This window comes from Blennius ocellaris, assembly GCF_963422515.1.
Source record: "Blennius ocellaris genome assembly, chromosome: 9".
In the NCBI taxonomy this organism is placed as follows: domain Eukaryota; kingdom Metazoa; phylum Chordata; class Actinopteri; order Blenniiformes; family Blenniidae; genus Blennius; species Blennius ocellaris.
Genome location: NC_137658.1, coordinates 11,631,476 through 11,648,784, shown reverse-complemented (window position 1 = coordinate 11,648,784; position 17,309 = coordinate 11,631,476). Strand labels below are relative to the sequence as shown.

General features: G+C 44.3%; 1 protein-coding gene across 1 annotated transcript in view; it reads left to right on the top strand.

Moving 5' to 3' along the window:
* The window catches only part of unc5a (unc-5 netrin receptor A), a gene marked incomplete at its 3' end in the record, with an annotated part of 143,655 nt that overhangs the window by 100,912 nt on the left and 25,434 nt on the right, over positions 1 to 17,309 (top strand). The window contains exons 4-7 of the mRNA XM_080501739.1: positions 401 to 504; positions 1,726 to 1,906; positions 6,310 to 6,477; positions 13,617 to 13,781. Of these exons, the coding sequence (XP_080357865.1) occupies positions 401 to 504; positions 1,726 to 1,906; positions 6,310 to 6,477; positions 13,617 to 13,781 (618 nt within the window). The remainder of the gene's footprint in view (positions 1 to 400; positions 505 to 1,725; positions 1,907 to 6,309; positions 6,478 to 13,616; positions 13,782 to 17,309) is intronic.

Sequence of the window (17,309 nt, the reverse complement as noted above, 5' to 3'; positions counted from 1 at the left end):
AGCCGTCATACAGATGGAGGCTGGAGGCTGGCGGATGCCGTAGAGAGGAGAGTGGGTGGGAGTGAGGGGTAATGCAATTGCTTTTGCTTGATGCCGGGCCCCTCTGGCAACAGACAAGCATCTCTGAACCAGCCAGGCAGCCTGTAATAAGCAACATGGTTGGTGCCACCGATCCCATTGTGGCTTAGGGGCCAACTAGAGTGCGACATGCTCAGTGATGCCACGTCTGGACATTTCAGGAGTAGAAAATTGGGAAAGATCATCAAGCCAAGTTTTGGAGATAGAAGTTTTTTATTTTCTTTTTCTTTCTATTTCTTCCCCCCTCCTCCCTGATGTCACAAGCTTTTAAAATATCCTAATTGGTTCTATTTCTCCCTGTATTTTTTTTTTTCCCTGCAAGACCTGAGAAAGAACTTTGAGGAGGAGCCGCAGGGGAAAGAGGTGGCATTGGACCAGGAGGTGTTACTGCACTGCCATCCCCCCGAGGGAGTGCCACAAGCCGAGGTGAGACACGGATACAGAAGATATTTATAGGATCACATCTAGCATCCGTTTACCCTTTCCTCACCAGGAGGACAAAAGAGCAAAAAGTGGCTCAAGATCAGCTCCCTTGCATCGCACCCGCCGCCACCGGGGAACAGACAAGCCCGTACGGATAAATTACACCTCTAATTATTCCCTATTATTGATTTATTATCTCTCTTACATCTCTGGGAAGCGGTAGATCACATCGTCTCGTCACATCACTCAGGATAGGCTTGGAGGCTTCAATCCCCATTTGGCATCTCTAAAGGCCTATTCATAATTAATGGGACTATTTGCCTCACTCTCTCCTTATCTCATTCTATATCTCTGCGCCGTCTCTCGGTGCTCTGTGTCTCTCACACACTCTTGTTCCACTCAAGTCTTTTTCTCTATCTGCTCACCTCTCTGTGGTGTGCGGATCTGTGTTCAGAGGACCAGACTGGGGCCAGATGTTTCACCTTGTGCGCCGCATCCTCCCGGTCCCAGATAGGCACTAACTGCTCTAATAACAACACAAGAGGAGCTTAGGCCAGCCACTCAGACAGCCCAGAGACCAGGAACGGCAGACTAGCCAATCACAGCCCGACAGCATGGGGACAGTTTGCAGAGAAATAGGAAGGAAGGTGCCAACTGCAGTTCAGCAGAAAAGAACATCAGAGCAGAAGTCACCGCGGGAGAAAACAGGGATGGCGCACAAGAGGAAGAAAGCCCAATTATACGTGGTATCGCAACTGGCAGTAATACCGACAACACTGCTGCCATACCGTGACTTCTCTCGAGACAGCATAGGGTCAAGTGAGAGCAAGAAAACAAGCGAGTCAGTCTGAGTGTACACCAAAAAAGGAATAACATCACTTTTGGCTTCTGCAAGAGAGGACAAAAACTACACAAGGCACGATCGGTTCGCTCATAGAGCACCGTCGGCTACAGATATATCCAAAACTCCAAAACAAAGCCTGCATCCCCCTAGAACACAGCTAATGAATATTAAAATCAATGTGATGTATAAATAAATTAATTGCATCTCAGTTTCACACCAATCCAGGTTTGTTTTGTCCACATGTCTGTTTGATTACATCAGGGAAGAAGCGCCTCACTGCTTCAGTGGATGTCTCTCATCCACTTCATATCTGACCGCTGTGGAACGAGTCAGTTTCTATTGAGTTGCAGTCAATTTTGACCACTGAAATATATTTTCAGGTGGAGTGGCAGAGAAACGAGGATGTGATCGACCCAGCAAGTGACCCCAATTTTTTCATCACGACTGACCATAATCTCGTCATCAAAAAAGCCCGGCTGGCGGACACAGGCAACTACACGTGCGTGGCTAAAAACATTGTTGCCCGCCGCAAAAGCACGTCGGCCACAGTCCTGGTCTATGGTAGGTGATGACTTCTCTCAACAGATGTCAAAGCTCTGCATACAAAGGCTAATGGCAGGTCTGGGATTGACTGAGGTTCAAAATGTGCGAACACAAAAAGAGCTCTGCTGGATCATTTTGTGCTTGCATGTTGCTATTGTTGTCCCACATTTCCACATTAACCTCTGCATGTCCTCTTGCATGGAAGATACCTGGGTGCAGATCCTGTCCACTGTTTATATTTCACACTGAAGTCTTTATAATGAAAGTATATGACGCTGGGAATCATATGGTGATAAATATGGATACGTCACTTTCTTATTCACCATGCAATGAATTGCAGTCATTAAAGAAAATACATAAAGAGATGGTAGTCTATCTCCACGTTAATTAGCGCAACTTAAAATGTTACTGGCAGCTATTCTGTCATAGCTGGCAGTCTGTGATGTCGGGGCTGCCATCTCCCTCCTCCTCTGTAGTGGATCCAGCATGAGAAGAAAAATTGAATTAACAGCAAACTGTAAATAATGACTTGGCTTGATAAGCAGACTGACCTTTATTAAAATGCAGAGAAACAGCACATTTTCTATCACAGAGGGTTCCTCGGGTACTGGCACTACAAAAGTTTTGCATACATTACAGCCTGGCTTAATTCTCGGCTACACGCAAACTAGAGATGGAAGTCACGTGGGAATGATTCATGAAAACAAGTTTGCGAGTGCACAATGTATTATCTCTGACACAGGGTCTGCTTTTTGTTGAGGTTGCCAGAATAAAATATGTTGCTATGATTTGTTGTAAATGCAGAGCAGCAGTTTGTGTTTATCGGATGTATCAGCTGAGACCAGTATGCCGTAAATAAAAGGCACTACGCAGATACTATGTTCACCTTTTATGTTCACAAACTGAGGTTACACTGTGAGTATTCACACAGTTTCAAGGATCAGATGACGTCCATTATTTATAGAAACAGCTTAAAATGCTCACAATCAGTGGCAACAAATGCACTGATAGATCATGTGAATAGCTTTGATTGTCTGGTCACTCATTGTAGTTTTGTTTGAAAAGAGAGGCTTTTATTTATTTATTTATTTTCATTTTGGCCAGTAAATTTCAGGGTCATCTTGATTCTTGTTATGGATCACCCAGAATACTCTGCACATATGCGATTACTTAATATTTGTTTTAACAATCAGAGATGATGCTATGTCTTCTACATGCAAAACATTGATGAAGTTTGCTTAAAAATGCATCGGTTTTTTTTTATGTCTAATCTGATATAGCTTTTTTAACCCCAACTAAAGCCAATAAGAAACTCTATATGTAGGTATAACAGGAACTCATGTCTCCAATCACTGTTGTTTTACTCCATCTAAATAGGCACTTTATGGTTTCTTCCATTGATCACAATTGATCACAAATAAAGATAACAAACTTTTTACAAATGTTTTAACTGAAGTGAATATGGTATTATTAGTGGTACTAGTAGCAGCAGCAGTAGTAGCAATAGCAACAAAGTCACAGTTGAAAAACTCAGTGAGGTACATAGAAAGCAGATTTCGGTCCATTTCCACGACTGTCACTGAAAAGATTAATGGTGGTTCTGATAAAAAGGTGTCATCACACAGATTGCCTTAGATGGGGCCGTGTCGCCACAGAGTCATCAGAGTGTTCATGCTGATCCGCTCGACCACTGAATGCGCTGAAAAGTGGTCATACGAGCATCCGAGTGGTGCTGTCGCTTGATGAATCACGCTTCCTTTAACTTCATGTGAACCATCAGGTGCATGTGCGTCATTTACTTAGCAAGCGGCAGAAGCAGCAGCAGCACTGACAAGTGGAAACATTTCAAGCCAGGAAAGGCAGCATGATGTTCTGAGTGAAGCTCTTCTGGGAAACCTCAGGTTCTGGAATTTATATGGATGCTACTTTGACATGCATCGCTGGTGTAAATCATTGCTGCAGACCACATACATTACTTTTGGCAGCGGTATTCCCTTATGGTTGCGGCGTCTTATAATGCATCTCGCCATACAGCATGAAACGTTTATGAATGGGTTAAAGAGTGAGACACAGACACAGTTCAACATGTTGACATGCACTGCAGGGTCTTTAAAATGTCAGCCTGATCAAGCATCTGTGGGATTTGCTGGAAATTGAAGCATGATGCATGTAGGTCCCACCACGGTGCTTCCAGGACCTCCGGCTGATGTTGGTGTCTGATACCACAGGATGTCCGAAGAGGTCTGGGGAGTCCGTGTTCTGACTGGTCAGAGACGTTTGGTCACACAAGTCAAATCTTCACAATGCCGCTCAGATGGTTTTATTGTTGGAACTGAACATACAACAGCGTGTAATATACAAAACAACTCATTAGAAGCCAGAGATGAAAAAGCAAGAGAGTGCACAGCTCCTTTGTTGTTATTTTTTGTCTTCATAATTGCACGTGTAATATTGTTGTTGTGTTGGCTCCAATTATAAAATTGCAGTGTACTGGAATAATCCATTCTTCTTACAGAGGGGGTGGGAAATCCATTATAATTTCAGATTTTGGGATAATTTATGGATCTTGTCTGAAAAGGTGGACATTATTTTATTAAAATGGGATGAGGCTCCTGTCTCAGTTGCACTGCTCGAACATTAAGGCTGGAGTTACCATTCTCACAGCAATTTTATCAAATTAAATATTAAAGTGATAATTCACCATAATAATAGCATGGTGGAGTTTTGGTGGAGCAACACTTAAATTATGTTTTTTAAGTTCAACATGTTTTTCAGCCATGAATGTCTGTAAAGACATTATTGAATACCAAGTAATTTCACTGTGAATGTTTCAAATAAAACGTGTTACTTTGACTCCTGAAATGAAAGGACATGTTATAATACACTCATGTAAGCCTCCAACAGTTTAAAATATATAAATACATCTCCCTGTTGTTATAGTTAATGAATTAGCTTCTTCTTCAAGGATGTGATAAAACAATTCACAGCTGAATTAAATGTGGTCGGGAGAGCTTTAATTGTCTTATTGTTTGCCTCTCTTGTTTTGTCAAACAATAATTTGCACTTGTAGACGCCACAAATGCATGTGCAATTAAATTTCCTCCCATCACAATCAGATGAACCATGTTTTACCATCGCAGTATTGTTTGAGAGTCAGTGTGGTTAAAAAAAATGAGCTGTTTACTTGCGTTGCTGTAAAATAGAGCTGAAAAGAGAAATTCTGTTCGCAGAGAACATCACAGTGTACCATGCTAGTTAATCCAGCTTTCTGTAGCAAGTCATAATAACTGCTACTTTTCAAAAAGGAGTTCAACGGGGGGCCAGAGATGCATTTTAACAAGGCCGGGCTGGTGTGACTGCACTCTGTGCTAAGAGGTAATCAGGGGCCGAGTTGCCTGGCAATTTACCTCACTGTGGCGGGCAATCAATCGCATGGAGAGGGCAAGGAAATGATTCAGCCACGACAAGCATGGGAGAGAGTTAGGTGGAAATTAGAAGGCGAGTATGTACAGAGAGGGAGCGACAGCACCATTCAAGTCAATAAATCATGGATAGATGTGTCGCGTGAGCAGAGGGAAACAGTAGATACAGGAAGTGAACGGACGTGATTTGATGTCATTACCTGCACTGATTGAGAGATACGGAACCAATCATGTGACAGACCACTGACGTTTAAAGCACAGGCAATGCTTCAGCGGCAATAATAGAAAATCTTTCCCTTTTTTTTCTCTCTCTCCAGGCTGTCTGAACTTTCAGTTTCAAACAAAAAATAGGAATAAATTACACCGTGGTATAAGTTCCAAGAATTATGTGAAATGAGTGATGGATGTGTGAAGGACACATCTTAAATTACTGGAGCAACCTTTTTTTTTTTTTTTCAGTCTTTTGTAACGTCTTGGCATTTCCAGAGATTGAGTTGTTAATTCATGCATGTTCCACCATGTGCATTTGGCTTTAGGTGGCATGACTTTACAGTTTTTGGACATCATTATGAGAATTGTAGATAATTTTCTTGAACTTTTTTAGTGGAGTCGTATTCCTAGTGTCCACGAGTTACTTTGCCATGTCGTCCTCAGAGATAACAGTAAAAGATGGTAAATTTATTATTTTCTTCTCTCTGTTGAGGCCATTTTATTTTCCCCGCAGTTGACTGTAATTCCAGCTCAGGTGCAGAAAGCAGGTCCTTTGCTGCCGCTCTTCCATTTGTTCCCCTCGCAGTGCAGAACCAAAGTGTGTAACAGCAGTCATGATTATTCTCGCGCTCCTTTTGTCCTTACTGCATGTCGGGTAATCCTGGCTGCTCTTTCCCTTCATCCATCCATCCGTCCATCCCTTCCTCCAACCTTCCTCCCCCCCCGACCCCACCTCACATCTTCATCTTCCCCTCCTCCTCCCCCTCCCCCCGGGTGCTGGTCGGACAGTCAACGGCGGCTGGTCCACGTGGACCACCTGGTCGTCCTGCAGTGCCGTGTGTGGGCGTGGCTGGCAGAAGAGGAGTCGGAGCTGCACCAACCCCACGCCACTGAATGGAGGCACATCGTGTGAGGGGCAGAACGTCCAGAAAAGTGCCTGTGTGGCCACCTGTCCAGGTAACTCCCAGGCAACCGTGTTTGTCCTGTGGTGCTTGGCTTCCTGTGGCTTCTTTTTGGCTTTTTTTTAATTTTTTTGCATCTAGAAGTCATCAATTCATTTTTATTTTGGCTGCCTTTTTCCTGCCAGCACCTCAAAGTCTTTTCTTAGACGCCAGGCTTCTGTTGCTTCCTGCAATTAGACCGCTTACACAGCAGTGTCAGTGCCTATTAGTCTGCGCAGTAAGGCCTCATTCAGAAAGTGATTTATTATTATCACGCTTTGTTCACCTATCTCTTTATCTTCTGCACCTTGTACAGACCTCACTTTTATTCCACAGACATGTCTGCTTTAAGAGACATAGTCCAAGTATTGTATTGTATTACACTAGTACATTTGGTATTATTTGCTGCTCAAGTTGTGTAGTAAATCTGGGTAATAAAGAGCTGAGTTATGGTGTGTGTGTGTGTGTGTGTGTGTGTGTGTGTGTGTGTGTGTGTGTGTGTGTGTGTGTGTGTGTGTGTGTGTGTGTGTGTGTGTGTGTGTGTGTGTGTGTGTGTGTGTGTGTGTGTGTGTGTGTGTGTGTGTGTGTGTGTGTGTGTGTGTGTGTGTGTGTGTGTGTGTGCACGCACGCCATGTTCATGTGTGAGGAGTTGAGGGCATTTTATGTGCCTGCCCGTCCTCCCCTATGAGAGTGGTAGAAAGGCATAGAGTGTCCTGCCTGATAGTGAGCAACACATATTGATCCCTGGTAGCCTGAGATGGAAGTCAAGCTGCTTCATTTGCAGTCCCACATTAGCCCCCTGACAGAGGGAGAGATAGCTGGGGAGAGAGCGGGATAGGAAGGAGGAGGTGTAAGGTGAAATCAGGGATAGAGACAGACGGAATCAGATACAGTCTAAGGAAGGCAGGAACAAAGCCCCGGGTGAGAGAGTGAATAAGATAGAAAGGGAAAAGTGAGCTAGAACTAGAGAAACCCTGTGTGTGTGTGTGTGTGTGTGTGTGTGTGTGTGTGTGTGTGTGTGTGTGTGTGTGTGTGTGTGTGTGTGTGTGTGTGTGTGTGTGTGTGTGTGTGTGTGTGTGTGTGTGTGTGTGCGTGCGTGCGTGCGTGCGTGCGTGCGTGCGTGCGTGCGTGCGTGCGTGCGTGCGTGCGTGCGTGCGTGTCCGTGTGTGCGTGCGTGTGTACAAGAGTTGGCTGTTTGGCTGCCAGCACATCAGTGTACAGACCTCTCGTTGGGGCGCTGCAGCCATGCTGACCGCAGGAGAAATCTCCCACGCTCGGTAAATAGCAGAGGGGGAAATACAACACCGCTGGCAGTGACAGCCTCTCCCTGCCTAAAACAGAGGTTATCTTCCTCTGTGAATCAGGGTGTTGCGTTACACAGCTCCCATGTAAAGACATCACGGGATGTCAAGCACGAGTGTAAGTAACATGGCCCACTGGAATACAGCAGGACGAAGAAGACAAAGGAAATACAAATGCATGACGCACCGCCAGGATCTCAATGGATTTGGAATTATTGAAGTTGGAGCAACTAGTAATGTAATTAGAGGGGTGCCCAGGGATGCTTGACATTCCTCCACAGCAAAGCAGGATACTGACCTCCATGAGCTTAAAGAGATTAATGTCAGTCCAAGCTGCTATTGTTAGCCCAGACCCCTCCCTCCTCATTTTTTTTCTCTTGCTCCACGAGGACATATTGTGTAATTTTTAACCTTCGGGGTGCTGAGACAACAATTGGAGTCCTATGGCGATTGTTCACTGAGCCTTTTTGACCAAATGTCTTTTTTTTTTTTTTTTTTTTTTGGTGATGAGCAATGTGACCACGTGGATTCTCCCTCCTTCCCTCACCTGTTACTTGTCTCAGACCGCTAACATGCGCGGTAGAGACAGGCCCAGCTGTCTGCACCTGGATTGAGCTGCCCTGCTCTCCCAAGGCCAAAGTCCAGCACACCACAGCCCCGGGATGATGAGCTGTTACTTCCCATCACAAGTGGCACCGAGGCTCTTGTGTACTCACACACTTGCCTTTGAAATCTCTCCTAAGATGAACTGGCAGCTCCCTTCATTTTGTCACCCAGCACACGCACGACCCTACCAATAGCAATCTCCCTTATATGCATATGAGTCCTCCTCACTTTGATTCATCAAACACATGATTAATACATGTATGAATCACCAGCCTGAATGCATGAGTAGACACTCTGGTATAGGAGTCACAGCCAGGGGCAGCAGATGAGCCTCGCAGAGCGCATCACCGCAGTTATAATAACAACTTTAATTACAGGCGTACTTACAGCTTTCGTGAGTCGAGATGGTGATTTCAGAGAAAAATAAAAAGGCTTACATTGAGGGGGGTGTGAACCTGCAGATAGACATTGTGTTATTTATTTAGACACAGTTGACATTTGAATTCAGAAGTAGTGTTATTTTATTTTATTTTATTTTATTTTGACCTGGCCTTGAGAGGCTTATTTCCCCTCAATGCTGCCTTTGTTTTTGAGCTGCGGTTTGAAAATTGCATGATTAATGCTGGTCGTGTTTCAAGAGTTCATTAATTATCTAGACTGAGATTCTTTGTTGATTATTAGCTCTCTAGTGCTTTTAACTTGCAGTGCTAAATCTTTGAAATTGGCTGTAGAAAATGATTTTGTTTTGAGCTGCTTAGTCAGTGTAATTTGGAGTTTCAGTCTGTTTTGTTTTAAACATGTCAGTGGCCTCCTAGATTTGCTCTATTCATAGTCAAAGAATAAAATATGCTATCAGCTGAATGAATATTCCCTGGAAACAGATCAATTTTGTGTTTGGGGCCAACACAGAAGAGCAATGATTATTTATCCACGTATTTCTCTGCTAAGGTTTTCTGTATTGCTCGTTTAGCTGCCGATGGCCATTTCTTGTTTCACATTGAAAAAAGCAGGAAGGTTTCTTCAGAGTTGCACAGACATATTTGCATACGCGCACATTATGTCTACAGCCATGAACTGACATCGAGGGCCTGCTCAGTAACACAACTCCCTTGTGTGTCTGTTTGCGATGACTCTTGTATCTAAATGTGCGCTTCCACCTCTCATCGGGAAAGTGTGAAGCTGGAGAGGCTCATCTGTATTTTTGTCTAAGTCTCCAAAGTGTTTAATGAGAGCTGGCAGAGGCCTGTGTGGCAGATCAGATGGGCTCCATGCTGAGCGAGACACAGGGAGCTGTGGAGGAGGAGGAGGAGAAGGAAAAGGAGGAGGCGGCTGAGGCTAAAGCCTGAGGCTCAGAGCAGAGCAGATCAACACTTAAGACAGCGAGTAGCCAAACTATGCAAGGGCTTATCTCCATTTCTCTATCCTCACTCTGCCTTCGCAGTCTCTTTTGTTTCCATCCCACGGAAGCATCTCACATGATTCTGCAGTCCATCCCTCGCTCCTTCATTGACTTTGACCCACGCTGACTTGTGTCCTGAGCCAACAGTCAAAATGGCAGGCCACGCCAACATTTCCAACAAACGCAAACACCTGGGCCAACCGCAAATACTTAATCCCCCTCGTGTGGTGAGGTGCATGATGACATCTACCCCACACAAATGAGCTGAGCTGTTGTTCGACACGAGAGGGAACACCAAACAACCTGAAGAAATTTCAACCTCGTGTGAATTATTTAAATGTAGGGCTGATCCCTCAGGCTTGCCAGGAGGAGTCTTGAGATTTCCACTAGATGGAAAATAAACAGACTCGGGGCTTGTGTATCTGTGCATGCTGCTTGTGTGTGTGTGTGTGTGTGTGTGTGTGTGTGTGTGTGTGTGTGTGTGTGTGTGTGTGTGTGTGTGTGTGTGTGTGTGTGTGTGTGTGTGTGTGTGTGTGTGTGTGTGTGTGTGTGTGTGTGTGTGTGTGTGTGTGTGTGTGTGTGTGTGTGTGTGTGTGTGTGTGTGTGTGTGTGTGTGTGTGTGTTGTACATGTGCAAGTGAGCACACATATGTCTACTGTCTGCACTGCAGGCGAAAAGTCTAAATCAGCTCTGGAAGTGAGTCACCATACATTTCGAGATGTTATCATCAATTGTTCTGGAGACTTCATATCTTAAAAATGGAATAAGTCGAGATTGTGGGTAACGACACAGAGAACACATCACTTCAGTGTGAAAATCCAGTCTCCATCTGCTGAGAGCCTTGCATGGGTTTTAATCATTTAGTGTCATTTGTTTTAGCTCATCCTCTTCATGTATCATTGTGACTCATTTTAGTTTGTTTCGAGGTTTAGTAAACATCAGGGAATAATTCCTGCTAAGTCGAGTTATTGATTACACTGCAATCAGAGGGGGGGGGGAAATTGTGATTTCTGATTTATTTTTATCAGATTTGTCAGAGTTACAGATCGAGGAATGGTGACTAATCGCTGTTGGCGTCATCCACATTTGGTGGAGAAGCTATTAACACACCGCATGGCTCTGCGCCTTTCCTCAGATTCTTTTTTCCATTAGACTTTGATCAGTGGTTACAAGAGTGGTTACCGCGCACACGTGTATTGACTGGCCAGTGGGAGCAAAGGAGGCAGCCCGCTGGTCTCGGTGGCACTTGTCTTCCTCCTTGTGTTCCCCTCAAGGACATTGAAGCCGTAGGAGCTCGATGATCTCGGACTGTGTCCATCAGCAGCCATTGTCATTTTGAACAGAAAACCCTGAAACAGGCCCTGCCACCGACCTGTAAAGAATGGTTGGATTCTTTTTGCCTCTCCCCTTGGCAACATGTCCAAATGGGGGCTTGCCACTGGGTTATTGTATTACTGTCCCTCCTCCGAGACCTGCCTGACCTGAAACCTGTGGTGCTGCATGATTGAAAATCAGCTGTGGTGCCTTTTTGCAGTAGCGCTAACAATCTCCTTGTGGGGATTTTATAAGGAAAACTAAGGCTGTGGAGTCCAATTTTCTTATGTGGATTCAGACAAAGTAAAAAAGGGTGTGGCTTTGGTCTAATGTCAGTCTTCAATTTTCAAAAGGTAAACCAAAAAATATTTCTTGCTTCACCGAATTTATTGTCACTTCAACTGTCTATCAAGGAGCCAAGAAAGAGAGGTTTCTATGCTTATATTTCTCAGCTCTCTGCTGTCGTGTAAAGCTTCCTTTCTCTCTGAAAAATGTGAAACGTGCAGGGAGGTGGTTCTCAAAGACGAGCCATCAAGGACTGTTTATGCATCTTCATCCTCTTTTTGATTTTTCCCTCCGCCTCGGGTCGCCGATCTTGTATCTCCTGCGCATTCTCATGAGCATCATTTTGCTTCCACACCAATCTCCTTGTTTGAAAATGTCATTTGCATGGCCATTAGCCTTGCTTTGTGGTGGAAAAAGAGAAGTAGAAATTCATCACCTCATCAGGGCAGATGTTGATCTCATCTCTTTATTTCACAGTGGTGTAGATAAACTGAGGGGCGACATAATATATTCATTAGGATGTAATTCGCTATTCAATCATTCTCATTCCCAGCCCAGATAATCAGCCCACTGGCCCACGGATGGGTCCACTCAATGCCAAACAAGGACAATTATCTGATTGGTTCTGCTCTCTCTGCCAAATGGATCCAACTGCAAAAAAGCCTGAGCTGTGTCAGCATCCCACCGCATGCTTAAATACCCTCAAATTCTGAAAGCACTCAGTTCAGGACACACGGAAAAGCATGCAGACTTTTGTAATAATATGATTTCATTCACACCTGAGGTTCTCCACACTTATGATGGCTTTTATCTGGCTTTCCATATGGGGGTTTGCTTGAAAACCACAACAACAACAAAAATCATCACTCGCTCCAGTTATGCAATAATAGGTTGCTTCACCTTCAGAAACATCTAACCTTCTGACCTGTTGTGGATCAGACCTGCCCTCTGGGGGTCACAGGTCCTGCACTCTTTATTGCAAGGATTAATGAGCACAAAGGTTTCCTCGCCCTGAGGTCAGTCTGGGGAAGGGGTGCTGCTGTCGTGGAGGTGTGTATGTGTGTGCGTGTGTGTGCATGCCGCTAGCCTGGTCTCCTTCAACCTTACATTTGGGAGAGAGGAAGAGGGAGACGGTGGTGTTTTATCCCCCCTGAGAGCTCATTACTGCTCTTTTTCCCATTAGCCCCATGGTAACCTTCCCCAAGCCTGACGCTGTGTCACTCAGTATCACTTAGAGCCTCCACACCCACCAGCCACAATGCCAAATTACCCCCACCTTTCCAAAATGGCCTGCTTTTTTGGGTGTGTGGCAAAGCCGCTGACATTTCTTACGGCCAGGCGTGCTCAGAACTATTACATGTCCATTTTCCTTTGTTTCATTTTGCTGGTGCTGATGGTGGGGTGTTTGAAGTTCTTCTGCAGATGTAATGTCCTTTCTTCTCTGTTCTGAGGGAGGCTGCTTGGATTGTGACTTGCATTCATCCACACTGCGACCTGCCATACAATGACAACAGTAGCATGCTGTTTCCCCTTGGAACGTAAACCAAGTCATATTTTTTATACTGTAATAAGAAATGTTAAAACTATAATCTGGGATATTTGTGTTTGTATGTATTTATCTGCAACAAATTTTAAAGTTAAATGTTTCATCTAATACATATAATGAACATTTGGACCCAGATGTGGACAAGCTATCAACATTCATGTCCAAACAGTCAGCAGCACGCTCTCCACTACCTGCGTACCGTTGAGGTTTTACTTAGTTGCATCTGATTTCCATGCTGAAGGTAAACAAAGAAATCAGAATAGACACAATATGGCTCTCCTCAGCAGTTCGACATGCGATGGTTTCGCTGTGCAGCTGTTGGATTTGAGTGCGTGCAAGTGGATTTGCATGTCTTTATAAGCTTTTCTTTCCCAGGTTCCCATTTTAGAGCAAGTACATTTGCACAGAATGGCAACAAATATTCCACTACTTGTTCTCATCTGACACCACTACTTTCACACTGCTGTTGCATCTGAAGTTCACCAAGTCGAGTTTGAACAGATCACGCTGTTTGTCAAGTGGATTTCTAGCTTGGTTTATTGAAACTGTTCAGCATGTCCTCCGATCAATAGTTTTCTTTTCCTGTGAACTAAAATATAAGTGTTTGAAGTGAATCAGTTTGATTTTTTCTTTCTTTTCTTTTTCTTGTGTCTCGGTGTGTGCTTGCACTCACTCATGTTTGTTTCTTTATCATGTGTTTCTAGTAGATGGAGGCTGGAGTGAGTGGAGCAAGTGGTCGGCGTGTGGTGCAGACTGTTCTATGTGGAGGAGCAGAGACTGCACCCAACCCTCACCTGGCACCGGGGGGAAAGAATGTCAAGGGCTTGACTACCAGTCGCTTAACTGTACCAGCGAACAGTGCCCACAAAGTGAGTTCACCACCACCCACATCCTGCAAACCACGCTTTCACTGATCAGCTCTGCAGAACAGCAGAAACAATGCCGTTTCAGATGTCTCTTAGACATTTTTTGGCGGTAGGATCAAAGGACGAATGTTTGTGTTGTGTTATAACCGAGCTGATGGGAGGCAAATGAGCATTTTATAATCCATAAATGTGTCCAAAGCAGCATTTGTGAGCTTTAGCCAGAAAACACACAGCTAAAAAGCATGAGGCTTTTTAGCCAAAATGGAAAATGTATTTAGACATAAAAAGAAAGTTTGGGGGAAAAAAAAAAAGAAGTTCTGGTTACAGGCTTCATCAAATACAAAAACAAGAAGATCAACAAAAGAAACATACACAAAGAACAGGTGTACAGCGTTAGCATCAATTAGCCCCTAAAGAGATGCTGGAACAAAAGGATGGGAGGGAAAACCTTGTTCCCTTCAGGCCTTTTTAATTCAAAAAATCTTTCACATAAAAAAAAAAAAAAAATGTTGTGCTTTTCTGTTTGTCAGATCTAATAATCACTCTATCCCTGCTTGAGAGATCACCTGGATGTTGAGTTAATCTCCCAGAAGAAAAGGTTCATAAAGAAAAGGGTTATTTCATCATATTCATCTGCAGCCCAATACAGGCTCATTCCCACCTGCGTGACCTTTTCAGATTATCATTTCTAATTACCACAGGTACGACACTTGCTGCTAAGATAATACACTGCCTTGTCACGTGGGATGAGGCTGTGTTGCTCCCTGACCTATTAATAGACCTGCAAATTAAAGCGTCCTTTCTTTGATTAAAACATGACCTGACAGATACAGTGACACGGGTCAAATCGGCTGTGAAAACACACATGGCAGGGGTGTTTGTGTCCTCTGTGATGCATGCATGTTGATGTTGTGTACATATAAAGCATGTATAGGTTTGCGGAATAAACAGAATTTATTACTTCTTTTTTTTTTTTTTTATGTAAATTGGTTCACACTGTGGTGGCACTCTCCTGTGTCATTAATAGAGCATGTGCATACTGTCAGGATCTGAAACCACAAAGCTCACACAGCCCGAGCCGGCAGCTGAGTGGAAAGTGCCACCGCAGGGTCCGTTGCAGACCAGATGGACATGAAGACAGGGCTCTATAGCTCCCTACAGATATCAAAGACAGACGGATTGCAGCTTCCCATCCAAAAACAATGACAATCAGGGCGTCGTCTTGTTAAAAAAAAAAAATATATATATATATATATATATATATATATTATGCATCATGTGCTCTTTGGCTGATGTGCGTGGCAAATACTGAGTTTTAATAGGGATTCCGTTGACATGGGCTTGTGAATTAATAAACTGAATTATGTATCTTGCACTGACTGATGTGATCAAATGGACCGATGCATGCGGAGGGGCGAGTGGGGGGGTTGGCGTTGCATAGCATCTGCTGAGATGCGCTGTATGTGAATGTTGCATCGGGTATGTATTTTAGCACTACGCGAGTGTGTGCATGCACGCGTGTGTGGTTCAGCCAATGACTGAGTTCGACTGGCGCAGTGAGCCAGCGAGCTCTGTCGGCCCATCATCAAAGGTCAGCAGCTCCTCCCCAGAGAGGCAAGATATATACACAAAGATGCCAGTCATTGTTCCTCACACACAAACACACACAGGCACAGTCACTCAGTATTTGCTGTGACAGTGCAGAGCAGAACGCCGGCCTCTGAAGAATGCCTATCCCAATCTGTTCCCAGCAGATGCGTTTCCATAGACAATTGCTGTGTGAAGTATTATAATAAGCGAAATAGCAAGATGGTTTTGGCTTGTCAGCAACTCCCATACTTCAACCATGTCTGCAGGCTATTAGCTGAAATGGAAAACTTCCCCCCCTCCCGAAACAAAAGGCACCCTTTTCTTCCAGTGTAATCGAACAAAACAACTGCAGAGTGAGCCAAAGTGACTGCAGCAAAAGCTGTCCTCTGTCGGAGGACCTCACGAACATCACTAATCTTCCTCATTAAGCCAGAGATGACATACGTTAGACAAGGTTATTGTTTTGGGTATTGCTTGGATTATTAAGAGCGTGAGGCACAGAGCTTTGTGTTACAGCTCAATGATAAACAGATCTGACCGAGGTAGGATCATTTTCACAAAGCAAACAAGTGAAGCCCAAGATGTAGCTATGCAAAATCTGTGCATGGAAATAATCAACATACTGGCTGCATGCCAGAGCCAAAATGGCAGACAGGTGTTAGAGGGCACAGAGAGGATAGAGGGAGAATCATGCTCATATTCTCAGGCACAGGAAATTAGGACAACATAAAAACAATTATTTGGCTTAATGTGTGTAATGAAGGTAATGAACTTAATTTGCAGCCGTTTCCCATTTTAGGGGGGGGGTGTCACAACTGATTGTGCAAAGCACATCAAACTATTAATTTGTCTTTAGTCTCTTTTTAAATTTAGGGGCCAATTTTGGCGGCAAGGCAGCTGATGTTTTCGTCACGGGTTTGTTTGTCAGAGCAGGGTCACGGTGCCGCATGAAAAATGGCTAAGCATTTATTTTCGACTATATTTCACCGGGACTTGCTGAGGGATGGGACGACTGTATTGTGGAGATAGTAATGGTCACGTTCACTTTGAGAGTTTTAGTAGCCATATTTCCCTGACCTTAGGAACTCCGGTGTTATTCATCTTCGGGCAAGTGACTAGGATTGGCCATGGGATGAAATATATTCTCAGGTCTTCTGATAAATGCCCTGGAACGAGGCACAGCAGGCTCCAAAGCTCTTATTTATCAATGCAGGAGAGAAAAGGGAGCAGAGAGAGAGAGCGAGAGAGAGAGAGAGAGCGCGCGAGAGAGAGTTTAGGACTATCAGGTACGGACATTGTGAAGACTGCCAATAGAGCAAGAGTCCAAACTTCAGCAGGAGCCAGATACACTGCCACAGAGGAGATGAATTATACCCACCCATCTCAAGCCAGAAACTGATCCTTAACCAGGCTGCCCTGGAGCATGTCTGAGGAGCTTCACTGAAATCTCAGCAAGAGAAGACCAAACCGAGACCAGCCAAGGGTCAAATGTGCGAGAGAGGGAAAAAAAAAAACCTCATCACTTGGACATATTATCTGCAGGCGGATGTCAGTCATGATGAGAGGTCACACGCAAAGAGATTCAAAAGTTCTTTGCCTGCAATTAAGTCAAGTGGAAGCGAACAACGGAGTGACGTCCAGCAGAGGGGAAGAGAGGTAAATTGGTACACAGAAAGTGTGCACAGAAATAGAGGAAGAGAGAGGGCACGCTGGAGAGGGACTAAAGTAAAGCCCATCCAATTATAAAAACCTGATTAGCTATGTCAATTAAAGTGTGATGGATGTCCTTTCAATTATTGGCGGGCATCATGAAAATCAATGAGTGAGGGCCAGGAGGATCCGAGAGCGGTCTGCTGGTCAGGGTTGTAGTGAGCATCGGGATCGTTTGACTGTGACACCTGGTGGGTCAGATAAAAACTTCACTCAGAGATGCTCTGATAA